Raw genomic sequence first — 16,216 nt, 5'->3', positions numbered from 1 at the left:
CCTGCCCGAACGGGCCAGTCTTGACAGACTCTGGGGTTTGTGCGCCCATCTCACATCTATAGGCCGGGGGCCAGCGCTGTCCAGAGACACTTCCGGGTCACGTGGCCAGCGTGACAAAGCTGCATCTGGCGAGCCAGCGCAGCACACGGAACGCCGTTTACCTTCCCGCTGGTAAGCGGTACCTATTTATCTACTTGCACCCGGGGGTGCTTTCGAACTTCTAGGTGGGCAGGCGCTGGGACCGAGCAGCAGGAGCGCACCCCGCCGCGGGGATTCGAACTGCCGACCTTTCGATCGGCAAGCCCTAGGCGCTGAGGCTTTTGCCCACAGCGCCACCCACGTCCCCAGTACAGTATTCTGTACTCGGAAGTAATTCCCACTGAGTTCAATGAGATTCATTCCCAAGGAAGTGAAAACAGAACTGCAGCCTTAATCTTAGGGCATTTAGGAGTTATAAAATCAATATAAGGGAAGAAAATTCTGCTTTGGTTTTGAATGGGGAAAAGGCAGAATAAAATTATTATGTAGTTAAGAAAAACGAAGCCTACAGTGGTTTATTTTTAGTACTTCCAGTACAATTCGTGTGTTACGAGACCTATGGTTGCAAAGGTCTGTTTGCTAAATCCCAGCAGAAAATATATTCTGGGTGCTCATAGCTGTGGTAGAAAAATGGTATAGAGGTGAAACAACACAAAATGTCCAAGGCTATTTGCCCATGATGTACTTAAGCCGTATATTCGCCACAGCAAACCAAGTGTTTAAACAGAGAGAATAGCTATACGTGTGTGTAGAACTGTAACAAAATGATCAATAATGAGTTCAAAGTAAGCTGCACTGAGGAGAAACCATAATAAGACCCATTTCAACCCTTGCCGCTCAACATGCTAGAGATAGATAGATAGAGAATAAAATTTATTATTTATACCCCTCCCATCTGACTGGGTTTCCTCAGCCACTCTGGGCGGCTCCCAACAGCATATTTAAAACATCATAGCACAAGAACATGCTATGCAAGCATGTGCCACACAGGAGGAAGAGTGGGATAAAAATAAAATAAACTCACCTGTACTATAAGTGCATGCCTTTTTAACACATACTTCTGAGAGGCCATGTGGATGAAAGTCAGGCCTATACAAAGGCTATAGAGAGGCTCATTGGGATTACTACGGAAAGCTTGTACGTACTGCCCTAGGAGGAAACAGCGAATGGCTTTGAAATACTGTTTATTCAAACCACATGCTTAACAAAAAGGCTTTCAGATACTTCCATAAAGAACACAGCTCACTGAAGTTGCCTTTGCCTGAAGCCCCTCTTCCCTAGCCACCCCACTATTCAGCCGGAACCCCTGACCTTCGGGGGAACATTTTCAGCAGGGCTCCTACTAGGGAGGTGGTGGAGGTGGCAAAGGGAACATAACAGCTCTGTAATCCAACCCATGGATTTCTTACATATGTGGATTACACTGCTTTTTCAAGCATCAGATTCAGTGGAATCCTTGCTTACGCAGGGGTTCTGTTCCCGGCCGCCCTTTCTGCCTCCACACCCTGCCCCCTTTTGGCGCCAAAAAACAACACGCGTTGTTGTCAGTGGGAGTGCATGTGCTGATCACACAGAAGCAGGGAGACGCCTGCATTCTGCTTACGGTTCAACTTGCACAGCTCGTGAGTTACAAAGAGTAACAAGCAAACTCCTTTTCTTTCCTGACCATAAGTTGCTGTGCTTTTTTACTTACTAAAAACCCCCTATAGATTCTTCACAAATGTTCACACACGTATAGGCTCTGCTTTACGCTATGTCCATTAACAATTATTTAGATAAATGATGAAAGCAAACCAGCATCACCTTTCACCTCTACCCAGAGGGGTAGCTGTGCAACAAAAGCACGCAGCCTCGTGCGGCACTTTGAAAGGCTAACGGATTAATTACAGCAAAAGCTATTTTGGTTTAGAGTCTTGTTTATCAGGTATCTGCCTAACAGGCAATCGGTTTTGACAATGCTCATCAGATCTGAGTGGATAAGAGCTTTGTGCACATAATCACAGACATGCAACCTTCTGCAGAGCTTCCAGTGTCCTAATCAGGGACATTATCTAAGCCCACTCTTCCTCAAGCCTGGGTTCCCAGCTCTTGTTGGACTAGAACATGGGTAGGCATGTTTAGAAGGCCCCATTGCCTTCTAAATCCGGCCCGCGGGCGGTCCAAGAATCAGCCTGTTTTTACATGAACAGAATGTATCCTTTTATTTAAAATGCATCTCTGGGTTATTCGTGGGGCATAGGAATTCGTTCTTTTTTAAAAAATTCAAAATATAGTCCAGCCCCACACAAGGTCAGAGGGACAGTGGACAGGCCCCCTGCTGAAAAAGTCTGCTGACCCCTTGACTAGAACTTGGATCAACCCTGACCACTTGGATCAACCCTGCTAGCTAGGGATGGATGGTGGGAGTTGTAGTCCAACCATGTCTGGGGAACCAAGTTTGAGAAACACTGCATTCTAAAGCAAGGGTGGAGAAGTTCAACATCACACACTTTCATCAGAGGTTGCATTTGTGATGTTTATCAAGCAATACTAATGTTCTCTTACCAAGAGCATGCTTAAAGCTACCAGAGACGAAGGCATTGTGGCCATTCAAGACGCAGAGCGCATGATTGTCAGGGTTCTTCAGCATCAACCGAAGGCAGAAGCGATGATGCCGCACATCTTGCGAGTGCATTGTGATTTGGTTGAAGATATTCCAAAGCTGGGGTTTGTTGACGTGTTCCATGACCATTATCCTATGGAGGGAGCAAACATCAGTCAGACTGCACACAGTGACCAAAGGAATCGTTCCTTTAATCACTAAATGCAAGAGTCTGCTTCAGATGCATGCCAGACAGGCAGTGCTATTTGTGCAGTCAACCTTCAGCCCAACGAAGCCCTTTGAAGCGACTCACCTGATGTAATTGTAAGCTTTTCGGAAATTCTTGTCCAGGATTGCAGCCGAGAGACCAAAGTATTCCAGTTCTTTACGCTTCTGCCTGTCGTCATAGAACGAATAGTATTCCAGCGAGGAGTCCACTAGGAGTTCTGCTTCCTTGTAGCGAGAAAGATCGCACAGAGCATAGATTGCCTTCAGAAGGAGGCTCCACCAGTCGTCTTTTGTCAGCACGCTTGTAAGCACCACAAATATTGCTGCAATAGAATTATAAGCAGTATCTTAAGCCATTCAGAACATCAAGAGCTCATCATTCAGTATGACCAATCGCAGGGCGGAAAACAAAAATAAAACCTAAGGCGATAAAAGCTACAAATAAAACTATCTGAAGGAGACAAGCCTACTGCTGGCAGGAATAATCTATAGGCAATTGTTTCCATAAGGTGCTTGTCAATAAGAAGAAAACCTTCTTCACAATGGCATCCAGCCCAGCTGACAGAACTACCAGGCAGTTATCCATGCTTGCAATTGAAGAGCAGAAATATAGATCTGATAAAAACGCACAATTTAAAAGATGTAGGCCTCTGCAAAACTCCAGAACAACACAGAATCAGAACATTACAGGACAGAAATAGCCTAGCCTCATATACCAGAGGTCAGATTCGCTACTTTCACCATACAAGGAAGAGGAGGCAAGAGGCAATTTTATCATGCCAAAAGTGCTTTCTAGGGCAAGGCGCTTCTTTAAAAACGAAAACACATACACACACACACTGCCATTACCTTTTGCATCACAGTTAGTAGTTTCCTGATCATCGTTATCGGATATTTTATCCCTCGACACTTTAATAAGATAGAGGTGCCTTTCGCCAGACTTGGAACTAGATATTAAACACACCTGAGCTCGATTCATGGCAACCTGGAAGACAGTCAAGGAGAGTCTAAAGATGTTGAGCACATTGGAAGCTAGTTGAATAGCCATGCTGCAGTCAATTTCATGGCCAGGTACAGACAACTGTTTTAACTTGTGAAAGTATTCCAAACTCAAGCTGAAAAGTGCCAGTATTTCTGCTGGTGCCGAATAAGGTTTATGTAAAATAAATAAAACTGGTGTAATTGAATCAGATAAAAGAGACGTGGGTGGCGCTGTGGGTTAAACCACAGAGCCTAGGACTTGCTGATCAGAAGGTTGGCAGTTCGAATCCCCGCGACTGGGTGAGCTCCCGTTGCTCGGTCCCTGCAACCTAGCAGTACGAAAGCACGTCAAAGTGCAAGTAGATAAATAGGTACCGCTCCGGCGGGATGGTAAATGGTGTTTCCGTGCACTGCTCTGATTCGCCAGAAGCGGCTTAGTCATGCTGGCCACATGACCCAGAAGCTGTACACCGGCTCCCTCGGCCAATAAAGCGAGATGAGCGCCGCAACCCCAGAGTCAACCACGACTGGACCTAATGGTCAGGGGTCCCTTTACCTAATTGAATCAGAGACCTGTCAACAGTTGAACATTATCCACAGGTTCCTGTTGCATGAAACCAAAGAAACTGGGCCCAAACAAGGGGTAATGTCTATAAGGTGGTCACTAAACACAGCACACATTCTTTTAAAATTAATAATACCTATTTCCCAGTTGTCATCATGTCCACACAAGGTGTGCCGTGTGAAAGAGGAGATGCAATAATTCACTTACCTTTAACAACATGGCTAACATAGTGAGCAATGAATCAACGTAGCCATATGTGTTGCCTTGAGAGTACAGCAGCGTCGAACGATGAAGCAGCAGTTTCAGTTCCTGAGCACCACATGGAGAAAGTTAGATCACACAAAGTCCTCTCTCCCATCTATTAGTACTTTACAAACATTAACAGTAGACTACTGGCATTAGAAAGAAGTTTGTCCCCCTCCGTCCCCCAATGACTGAGGGACCAGAAATGTCGGCAGTTCTTTTTTACTTGCAACAGCTATTGCATTTATCCATATGGTAAAGAAAACAGCTGAATTACAGCACAGCATCTTCCAAATAATTTAAACGCAGAAGAGCAATGTAAACAAGAAAGCTCATAATATTTGCTACTGTTAAAAGGGTTTACTTACTGGGGAAAATTCATAATATACTTAGGAGACCACTGTAAGCAGATGAAAACATTAGCAGGATTTTAATCTCACTTGCAATGTAACATATACTATGGACAATATGGATAGATATAAAAAATAGACTATGAAATAATATGCAGTTGAAAACGTTGACAAGAGGACCCATGGAGGAGTTGGGGGGGGGGGACTCAAGAAATCTCTTTATATGGATATGTATTTGGTTTTGTTATAAATATGCATCTGTAAAATCAAATAAAAATGTGTTGTTTTTTTAAAAAAGCATTTGCCACCTTTCATTTCAAAAAGAAATAGCAAGGCAGTTTGTAAAATTGAAAGGAAAGGGTTAGTATTTTGCTCTGTTCCTATAAAGAGATGCAATGACTGTTGGCTGCAAACCACAAAAATCTGCCTGCCTGACTGCCTAGATCAGAATTCTCAAGTCCCAATCTCAATGTCAATACAGGAAGTAGGAACAGATGTCTACAATTGTTCCCTTTTGTGTGCTTCTGGCTGCCTGGCCGAACAGATCTCATGCAGCGCTGAAGTGCTGGCCTGTCCACATGGAGATGCTGAACTGCTGGGTGTGTGGTGACTGCGCAGATGCAGAAGGCAGCTCAAGCCGATCTCCACGGCAACCACTTGCGTACGTTAAGCGGTTGACATGAACTGACTCAAGCAGCAGACCAGGTTCTTTCCTCTGAGCCCTTGGAAAACCACCCCAAATAAAACGGGCCACAGGCACTGTGGGAAGGAAGTGGCCTAATCTACCTAACAGAGTCCATTTATTTAAAGCAGCCTCCTTGTGGCAGGGCTGCCTCTGAAGATGGTTCTGAAGCTTCAGCTTGGGCAGAATTCAGCAGCCAGGTTGCTCACTGGGACAAAAATAGTTTGAGAATATTACACAGATCCTGGTGAGACTGCACCGGCTGCCAATTAGGGTCCGGGCCCAATTCAAAGTGCTGGTTTTGACCTGTTGTTGTTTAGTCGTTTAGTCATGTCCAACTCTTCGTGACCCCATGGACCAAAGCAGGCCAGGCACTTCTGTCTTCCACTGCCTCCCGCAGTTTGGTCAAACTCATGTTGGTAGCTTCGAGAACGCTGTCCCACCATCTCATCCTCTGTCGTCCCCTTCTCCTTGTGCCCTCCATCTTTCTCAGCATCAGGGTCTTTTCCAGGGAGTCTTCTCTTCTCAAGAGGTGCCCAAAGTGTTGTAGCCTCATCTTCAGAATCTGTCCTTCCAGTGAGCACTCAGGGCTGATTTCCTTCAGAATGGATAGGTTTGATCTTCTCGCAGTCCATGGGACTCTCAAGAGTCTCCTCCAGCACCATAATTCAAAAGCATCAATTCTTTGGCCATCAGCCTTCTTGATGGTACAGTTCTCACTTCCATACATCACTACTGGGAAAACCATAGCTTTAACTATACGGACCTTTGTTGGCAAGGTGATGTCTCTGCTTTTTTTTCTTGCTTTTTTTCTTTTGTTTTGACCTATAAAGCCTTAAACGGCTCAGGGCTGCAGTACCTAAAGGACCACCTCTACCTATTTAAACCGTCCTGGAGTCTGCATTCATAATCTGAAACCCCTTCTTTGTGTGCCTCCTTCCATGTGAGGTCTGGAGAGTGGCAACAAGAGAATGGGCCTTTTTTGTAGTGGAATGCTCTTCCCCAGGGAGATCCGCCTGGGGAATTCATTATATATTTTGTGGTGCCAGGTGAAAACATTCCTCTTCAAACCAGGCCTTTGGCCTTTTAAAATCTGTCTGTGGGAAGTGGGTTGGGTATTGTTTTACTGATTTTTAATCCAGTATTTTACTCTGTGAACTGCCCTGAGGACTTATGATGAAAGGCGGGATATAAATTTAAAAAAGAACAACAACTCCTCCTGTAAGGTCCCCTAGAACAGTGTTTTTCAAGCACTGTTCCGCGGCACACTAGTGTGCCGCGAGATGTTGCCTGGTGTGCCGTGGGAAAAATTGAAAAATTCGAAAGATTTTTTTTATTTAAAAAAGTCAAATTTTCGCCCACTAGGCGGGCGCTGGACTGTGTCCACCCTATTTTCCATCCATCCTGGGTGGGGATCAGATTGGATGGGTTCGGATGAGAGCGGACAGGCGGTCCGCTCTCATCCGATTCCCCATAGAGAGCAGCGGGGCTCTGACATCTCCCTCTCCGCACACAGTGGTGGTGTGCCTCGTGATTTTTTTCATGAAACAAGTGTGCCTTTGCCCCAAAAAAGGTTGAAAAACACTGCCATAGAGAGCAGCGGGGCTCTGACATCTCCCTCTCCGCACACAGTGTGGAGACGGAGCTGTCATCCGCCGGCTCAGCGGGGATCAGCGGATCGATCCCCGCTGAACACAGAACGGTCCGCAACGTTTGATTCCAGCCAGAATATCAGCTTTGTGTTCAGCCAAACAGGCCCAGGTTGCACACTGAATAAAGTATTTTATAATTTTTCATATTTCTGTTTACTTACTATTTCATAATAAAGTAATTATAAAATACTTTCTTTGTGTTTATTTGATTCCTATTCAAGAGAATTACTTTATATATAGTCAATATAGGCACAGAGTTAAATTTTTTAACATTTTCTAATGGTGGTGTGCCTCATGATTTTTTTCATGAAACAAGTGTGCCTTTGCCCAAAAAAGGTTGAAAAACACTGCCCTAGAAGGCACATTAAACTGAGAACGAGTTTGGTACAGTGGACAGAGCGTCAGACCTGGGAAAGCAGGGTTTGAATCCCCACTCAGCCAGGAAGCTCACTGGGCAACCATGGACCAGTCACTGCCTCTCAACCTAATCTCCCTCACAGGGATTGCTGTGAGAATAAAATGGAGGTGTGGCAGGAGAACCATGTCAGTTTGCATTTCTTAGTACAGAAAATATTGATCTGATGTGCAGAGGATCCTTCCTATTCTACTTAATTCAAGAGGGTTCTGGAAACTTCTCTGTATGAAGGAAACAAGTAGAAGGTTCCTGGTGTTTGGGTTATTCCTTCAGAGAAGCTGAGCACAGTTGGTTTAAACTGGTTCTCTTATCTCTTTCTGTCAAGGTCATGCTGACTATAAAAATAGGTCAGAAGGAACCCGGGTTTCACACTTTCTATCTCTTTTCCTTCTGGTGTGGTGTTCTGTATACAGTGTTAAGGTTTAGACTTATTAAAAGTTATTGTAAGTTTAAGTTCAGTCTGCTGCAACTGGATTTCTTATGAACGGTGCCAATCCTGAATGTACTGGATTTGTGACCATTTGCCTTCAGTAGCAGTGAAGCTCTGCTGGATGAAATACAATAGCCTGTGGTCTATTATGGGGGAATCCTGCAACGTGTTTAAGTTTTTACTCTGCTAACTATACATTGGAATCTACCCTGGATCAATATTGAGTAGAATTTCAATGGCAAACCACTACTCCTTGTTGTGCTCCTTGGAGAAAAGGTTGCGATAGGAATGCAATAATAATAATAATTTATTGTCTATTATTTATACCCCGCCCATCTGGCTGAGTTTCCCCAGCCACTCTGGGCGGCCTCCAATCAAGTGTTAAAAACAATACAGCATTAAACATTAAAAACTTCCCTAAAGAGGGCTGCCTTCAGATGTCTTTTAAAAAGAAGATAGCTGCTTATTTCCTTCACATCTGCTGGGAGGGCGTTCCACAGGGCGGGTGCCACTACCAAGAAGGCCCTCTGTATGGTTCCCTGTAACCTCAAGTTCTCGCAATGAGGGAACTGCCAGAAGGCCTTTGGCGCTGGATCTCAGTGTCCGGGCTGAACGATGGGGGTGGAGACGCTCCTTCAGGTATACAGGATAAATAAAGTAAGAGACAGGCAGGCGGGCGGGCAAAGGACAGACGAACACTTACTTGCTGAGCGGCGTTGGCATCTTGTGCCAGCGTGTCTGGGTCATACATGGGCTCAAGGGCTTCCAGGGCTTTCTCGGGCCGGCCCAATTGCTGCTGAAGGGTAGAAAGAGAGATCCTGGCATCCAGGTGTAAAGGGGCGAGTTCGACAACTCTGCCATAGCTCTCCGCTGCACGATCGATGTAGCCCAAGGCTTTCAAGCATTCTGGAAAGGAAGGCAAAGAATTGCTGCTTCACTCAAGCCAGCCAGATGGGTGAGGTACAGATAGTAAATTATCACTACAATGGTACCTTGGGTTACAGACGCTTCAGGTTACAGACTCCGCTAACCCAGAAAAAGTACCATAGGTTAAGAACTTTGCTTCAGGATGAGAACAGAAATCGGCAGCAGTAGCACGGTGGCAGTAGAAGGTCCCATTAGCTAAAGTGGTGTTTCAGGTAAAGAACGGACCTCCAGAACGAATTAAGTTCTTACCCCGCGGTACCACTGTATTTCCCTCCACTCCTGCATATTCTTATGTATCCATTTAATTCAATTTCTCCCTGTATTTACATTACACTGTTGAATTTATCTTAGTCCTGCTACCTTGTTTTCACGTGTTTACGTTTATTTTCCAAATACTCCACAAAGATTTCCCACTCCTCTTTATATACTTGATCTTCTCACTCTCTTATTTTATTCGTTAGACCTGCTAGTTCTGCATACTCTATCATTTTAAGTTGCCAATCTTCCTTATTGGGGTCCTCACTCACCCGCCATTTTGGGGCTAGCAAAATCCAAGCTGCTATCATTACATACAAGAATAAAATTTTCTGACATATGGGTACTTCTGACGTCTGCACCATTCCAAAAGGAATGCCTCTGGTTTGTGGGGAAATGTTTTTTAACAACATTTTTGTCATCTCATTATATATCCTTTCCCAATACTCTTTAACTATTTTGCATGCTCACCACATATGAAAAAATGTTCCTTTTGTTTCCTTACATTCCCAACACACATCAGATTCAGATTTGCACCTTAGCTTGTTTTTTTTAGCTTTTATTAGTTTACTTTCTGGTTTTATGTTTTTATTCTGTTGTAAACAGCTATGATGCTTTTTTTAGGAGACCAGTGGCATATAAATATAAGGATTAATAAATACATAAAATCTAATCATTATAAGGTATTAAAAGGAATGCTCCTAAAGAAATTGCTTTTCTGCAAGAGACTCTTGAATCTATCCAGGACGGGGTCTTTCAGCCTCACTGTGAATCTTGCCACCCCTGAAATCGGCACCCCTAGTATTAGGGTCCCCAAAAAACCAGCCACCTTATCTTCCACTACGAAATGCGACCCATCTAGTGTGTCAGAAGAGCTTTCTAGCAATTTCAGCAGCATTGTTACCTGCGTGACGGAGCCAAACGACCGCCAAATTGTATCTTTCTGAGCACACCAGGGAACTCAGAAGGGGGAGTGCAGAATTATATTCTCCGACATCAAGGAAGGCTTCTGCAACATCGAGATACAAATCTCCCATATCCTCAGGGTTCTGCTCCACTAGTGTGGTCAGTAGGAGCTGGCAGAACAGCAACAACAAAATCAAGCACAAAAAAATTAAAACGAAAACATTAATCGTAAACAGATACAAAAATATATATAATAAAATGATCTATAGACTGGATTTCTAATTGAAAACATTAAATGCAGACTAAACATCCCAGCCATGTATTGCAGTATCCCATTCTCCTAAAAACCAACTAATTTTTTTAAATGTCATGAAAGGACCCTAATTATTTAAGGGAGGACTGGGGAACTTTTAGTTCCTCCAGATGCTACAAGACTACAGCTCCCATCATCCCTAACCATTATCATGAAAGCAGGGGCTAATGGGAACTGGAGTCCGACAACATCGGAAGAGACAAAGGTTCCACAGCCCTCATTTAGGGCCAGCATAGGCAAACTTGGCCCTCCAGATGTTTTGGGACTACAACTCCCATCATCCCTGACCACTGGTCCTAATAGCTAGGGATGATGGGAGTTGTAGTCCCAAAACATCTGGAGGGCTGAGTTTGCCTATGCCTCCTTCAGGGTATGGCAAGATGCACGCTTTTCTCCAGAGATTTTCCATAAGCAAGATGATGGATTCCTGTAGGATCTGACCCATCAGATGGACAAAAATGCCCATGTGGCAAAAACTATCCGGTGTAACTTTTTTTGAAATACACCCTTCAAGCCTTTCCAAAGAACCCTTGTAGAGGAAACCATAATACTGGAAGAGGGGGATTTGAGGAAACCATAATACTGGAAGAGGGGGATTTGAGCCAGGGGACCTACGCTCCCCCAAAATGTTGTTGGACACAACCTCCCTTCATCCCCAGACATCATGGTCAAAGGTCAAGAGGGCCGGAGGGCGGCAACACGAGAACGGGGCCTTCTCTGCAGTGGCTCCCCGTCTGTGGAATCCCAGGGAAGTTTGGCTGGCACCTTCATTATACACCTTTAGGCTCCAGGCAAAAACCTTCCTTTTTAACCAGGCCTTTGGTTGACCTAATTTACATCCTATGCCCTTTTAAAATGTGCGGAGCGGGGGGGGGGGCGGCTATTGAGTTGTTGTTTTTATTTTTATTATGTATTTCATGGTTTTATATTTTGATTTTATTCTGTGAATCATCCTGAGACTCCCCGAGTATAGGGTGGTATATAAATTCAATTAATAATAATAATAATAATAATAATAATAATAATAATAATAATAATAATAATATATAATAATAATAATAACAACAACAACAACAACAACAACGGGAGCTGGATTCCAACAACAGCAAGTGGGTCAGAGGATGAATGATAGACTTTGACCACATTTCTATGGCTTAGACTTGTATAGCTGGACTAGGAATGAGCCATAGCACATATGGTGCAAATATTCCCAATGTCGACTGAATCACTTACATTCTAGAACACCCATGCTAATTTCCCTTGGCATAACAAAGCTATAAAGGCTATGCGTTATTATAGCTCATGGACAGAACCTCGCCACCCCCCGCCTTTTAAAATAAAAATCCCTTTAAAATCATTTTTAAAAAAAATCCAATTCATGAGCTCAAATGGACTTTAGACCTCTCCTCTTTTTAAAAGCAGTCCCAGAATGCCCCATGACAAAGTGCTGGCAAAGCAGAGGGAAATTTGAAAAACAATTTGTGATTTGGCAAGAGGATAACCTTTACAAAGAAACATTAAAACGAGAAACTGTCCGCACAGCTAGTACAATTTGCCCAAGCCGCTCCTTGGATCTCAGATCATATTTTTATAGAAGCAAAAAAAAACCCCCAAACCCCACCCCTGTCTTTACTGTAACTTCATTGGAATCTCACTGACTCCCAAGAAAACCTCTCTCTGTTTTTCTTCATTCACTTTTGGACTTACATTGAGAGGCTCCAAAATATTCAGGTGCACCAAGCATACCATAAGTTTCACCGTGATGTCTATGGGAACACCCTCAGGTATGGAGCAGGTAACCTTTTCTGAAACTAGAAGATAACAACAGGTTTTTTTTCTAACGAGCATGGTATCGTTTACAAGTGGGACCTAGGTTATATTTCCAGATTACTCCAATCCTTCACTTGGAGCTTTTACTACAACCAAGCAGTATATAAAGGTAAAGGGACCCCTGACCATTAGGTTCAGTTCTGGCCGACTCTGGGGTTGCGGCGCTCATCTCGCTTTACTGGTCGAGGGAGCCGGCATACAGCTTCCGGGTCGTTGCCAGCATGACTAAGCCGCTTCTGGCGAACCAGAGCAGCGCACGGAAACGCCGTTTACCTTCCCGCCAGAGTGGTACCTATTTATCCACTTGCACTTTGACGTGCTTTCGAACTGCTAGGTTGGCAGGAGCAGGGACCGAGCAACGGGAGCTCACCCCATAGCGGGGATTCAAACCACCGACCTTCTGATCAGCAAGTCCTAGGCTCTGCGGTTTAACCCACAGCGCCACCCGCAAGTATATATGCTTTGTTAAATAACCAATTTTAAAATGATTTTGCGCTTAAAGTACATGACAGAAGACAAAGTCCAGTTAAAACACTGATTCGGGATGGAGGGGAGGGGGAGAAACAGTTCAAATTCGTTATTAATAACATGATTATTAACTGGATTTCCTATCTATCCTGCCATCCCATGGCAGCTGAAAGTCAGTATCCCAATTGCATAAGGCAAGGTTTTGTAACGGAAGGCAGTGCAGGAGCAGATCTCACATTTAGCTGGTAAATTGTGACACCTGTTTTGCAGCAACTGAGTTAGTTAAAGGGAAATATCAGAAATTGAAGGACACTGAAATCCAGAAGGGTAGCTAAGTCACTGAAGGCACTTGAAATAAAATTTCCAAATGAAAACAACAAACCAACCAACAGTTCCTTTCCTGCAAATGCTATAAGGGTCTGATCTACTGCTCTATAAACAGGATGTCTCCATAACATAATTGGGCTTGCAATTCAATTTCCATCCCCCCTACTCAAATAATAACAGTGCTTCATCTAGCAGAGAATCATTGGCTCCAGTACAGATGTGCTGCCAAGTCGTTCGTTTTCCAAGGCATTTAAAAATAAAGGCAAAATGTGAACCGACACAATGCCATTGTGAATCTAGTGGCATTATCTTCCAAGTCACACCAGAAAACCAGAATACGTGGGGAGATTATGTACCATTGGTGCAGCTCACTGCGGAAGGAACCGATAACCTTAGTACTTTACCTTGATTCTCTGAAGAATCGTTTGGTCCCTCTGTCTTCTCCAGTACAATTCCTGAAAAATCTGTAATGACCTAAAAAAAAATAGAAAGCAATCATTGACATTTGAAAATAAAACCAGCTTTCCTGGGGCGGCGGGAGGCATCTTTAGGAGAGGGGGAAACTTTTTAAAATAAGGGCTTTTTCAACACTGGCTCCAGCCTGGTGGAACACTCTGCCTTATGAGACCAGGGCCCTGCAGGATCTGATTTCTTTCTGCAGGGCCTGTCAGAGTTGTTCCGCCTGGCCTTTGGCTTGGAGTCAATTTGATTCCCTGATTCCCTCCCCCTCTTTCTTTTTCCTTTCTCCTCCTGTGATGAGGCTGCCTTTTAATTGTTTTAATGATTTATGTTGTATTTTAATCTTGTTTTTAAGTTGTATTCATTCAACTCGTTTTTATTATTGGTTGTTAGCTGCCTTGGCTGGGGAGGGCGGGGTATAAATAATTCATTATTATTAATTATTATTATTATTATAAAATGCATCTCTGGGTTATTTGTGGGGCATAGGAATTCGTTCATCCCCCCCCCAAAAAAAATAGTCTGGCCCACCCCATGTTCTGAGGGACGGTGGACCAGCCCATGGCTGGAAATGGTTGCTGACCCCTTAGATGGTTCTTAGATCCCTGCTCAGGCTCAATACAGTGCTGCCTTGCAAGACGAAAAGAATCCGTTCTGTGATTCTCTTCGTCTAGCGGTTTTTTCGTCTTGCAAAGCAAGCCCATTGACAGATTAGCGGATTAGCGCTATTAGTGGCTTTTAGCGGCTTATCGGCTGATCGGATCAGCTGATAAGCGGCTTAGCGGCTTAGAAAAAGGGGGGGGAGGAAAAAACCCCAGCAGGAACTCACAAGACATTGTCGTCTTGCGAAGCAAGCCCATAGGAAATTCGTTTTGCAAAGCACCTCCAAAACAGAAAACTCTTTCGTCTAGCGAGTTTTCCGTCTTGTGAGGCATTCGTCTTGCGGGGCACCACTGTATAACTAAAGGACAGCAACCTTCCCTTAGCTCAGCCAAGAACGCTGTGCCAACGATGGAGAAAATAGAGATTTCGTCAAACTGTTATCGTTTTGACAATTCCATTTTCTTTAGAGTCTATTGCCTAGCTAAACTGAAGAGGCCTGAGCCTGCCTATCTTTCACAGAACAGAACTAGCTGCTTTTAGGTACTGTATGCGGCGAATGTCCGCCACAAAACTCTGAAAAGAATAAACTGTTATAATCTATGGTGGCCATTCTATGCATGAAGAGAGAATCAGACAGGAATGGCCATTGTGATTTATCTTGAATTGTTTTGTAGACAGGTGAAAAGGGATATAGGGAGACGTTTAAAGAACAGGAAAATTAGACAGAGTCTTAATAAAGGAAGATTATATGTAACCGCATATTATGATGAAGGCTGATCTGAAGAGTCAAGTGATTTTGATGGGTTCAGGATGATGACACGGGGTGCAACTGTTAAGATTGGTAAACAGAAATCATGTGTGCGATCTGGAAGTGTATAAGAAACATTGCTTTGGATGTGATTCTCTGCAGCCTTCCTCCTTATTTTTGAGGCTGCCCCGGAGTGCATTAGCATTTCAATAAAGGCCTATCTTTTCACTGCCTCTTTCCCTTTGGGGTTTCTGGGAGGGATACCTCCAGTCTAGCAACCCTTTAAAAAATTTCTCCCAACACCAGCAAGGGGACAAAGTTAAGCGCTCCTCTTGACTAATGTACAACTCCTTCATCTGCATAATTACGAAAGCTCAAGAATATTCTGGAAGCTTCGCAACCACTTTCTGTTCAGCCTGTTTTGAATGGTCAGGAGTTAAGGCTGTACAGGAGGTTAAAATAGTAAATTGGTTTTATTTTGGACACATTGCAGTACCATATTTTTCGCTCCATAAGGCGCACCTGACCATAAGGGGCACCTAGTTTTCAGAGGGGGAAATCAAGAAAAAGCCTGTCCGCTTCTCGGGGCTGCTGGGGGAAGCCCGGGTTTCCTGCCCAGCCCCAAAGAGCAAAGCCAGCAGGATCCTGCTCGCTGTCCTGGCTTCCTCTTTAGCCGCGTGCAACCCCTCCGGCCGGGAGAGGCTGTGCGCGGCTATGGCAAAAGCCAAGACAGCCAGCGGGATGGATCCTGCTGGCTGTCCTGGCTGCTTTAGCTGCGTGCAACTGTGCACAGCTAAAGCAGCACCCTTTAAGGTTTTTCTACGAGGAGGGAGGACTGACGCGGCCAGTCAGTCCCTTCTCCCTCCTCGGGGAAAAGCCCGCAAGAGCTGCGTGGAGCTTGTGTGGGGCTTTTCCTGCCTGCCTCCCCCTGCATTCGCTCCATAAGACGCACACACATTTCCCCTTACTTTTTAGAAGGGAAAAGGTGCGTTTTATGGAGTGAAAAATACGGTAATTGTTTAACGTATTGCTTGCTACCTGGCATCTTGGATGGCGAGTGTCAGGTACATACACCTCATATGCATAAAGCGCTATTACCGTATTTTTCGCCCTATAGGACGCACCGGCCCATAGGACGCACCTAGATTTGGGGGGGGGGGAATAAAGGGGGAAAAAATTATTTCCCCCCGCCCAGGCGCAGGGCTGGGGCGGGA

The 16,216-nt window shown here is 44.4% G+C and overlaps 1 protein-coding gene across 1 annotated transcript in view; it reads right to left on the bottom strand.

The window, feature by feature from the left end:
* GTF3C3 (general transcription factor IIIC subunit 3) overlaps positions 1-16,216 on the bottom strand; it is a 38,054-nt gene that overhangs the window by 4,639 nt on the left and 17,199 nt on the right. Inside the window, exons 8-16 of the mRNA XM_082235038.1 lie at positions 13,597-13,666; positions 12,275-12,378; positions 10,253-10,424; positions 8,870-9,072; positions 4,602-4,703; positions 3,698-3,833; positions 2,934-3,171; positions 2,584-2,774; positions 1,064-1,188 (exon numbers count right to left, since the gene is read on the bottom strand). Of these exons, the coding sequence (XP_082091164.1) occupies positions 1,064-1,188; positions 2,584-2,774; positions 2,934-3,171; positions 3,698-3,833; positions 4,602-4,703; positions 8,870-9,072; positions 10,253-10,424; positions 12,275-12,378; positions 13,597-13,666 (1,341 nt within the window). The remainder of the gene's footprint in view (positions 1-1,063; positions 1,189-2,583; positions 2,775-2,933; positions 3,172-3,697; positions 3,834-4,601; positions 4,704-8,869; positions 9,073-10,252; positions 10,425-12,274; positions 12,379-13,596; positions 13,667-16,216) is intronic.

This window comes from Podarcis vaucheri (assembly GCF_965113315.1).
Source record: "Podarcis vaucheri genome assembly, chromosome: 1".
In the NCBI taxonomy this organism is placed as follows: Eukaryota; Metazoa; Chordata; class Lepidosauria; order Squamata; family Lacertidae; genus Podarcis; species Podarcis vaucheri.
Note: the sequence above shows the minus strand (reverse complement) of the source record. Positions and strands in the feature narration are given on the sequence as shown.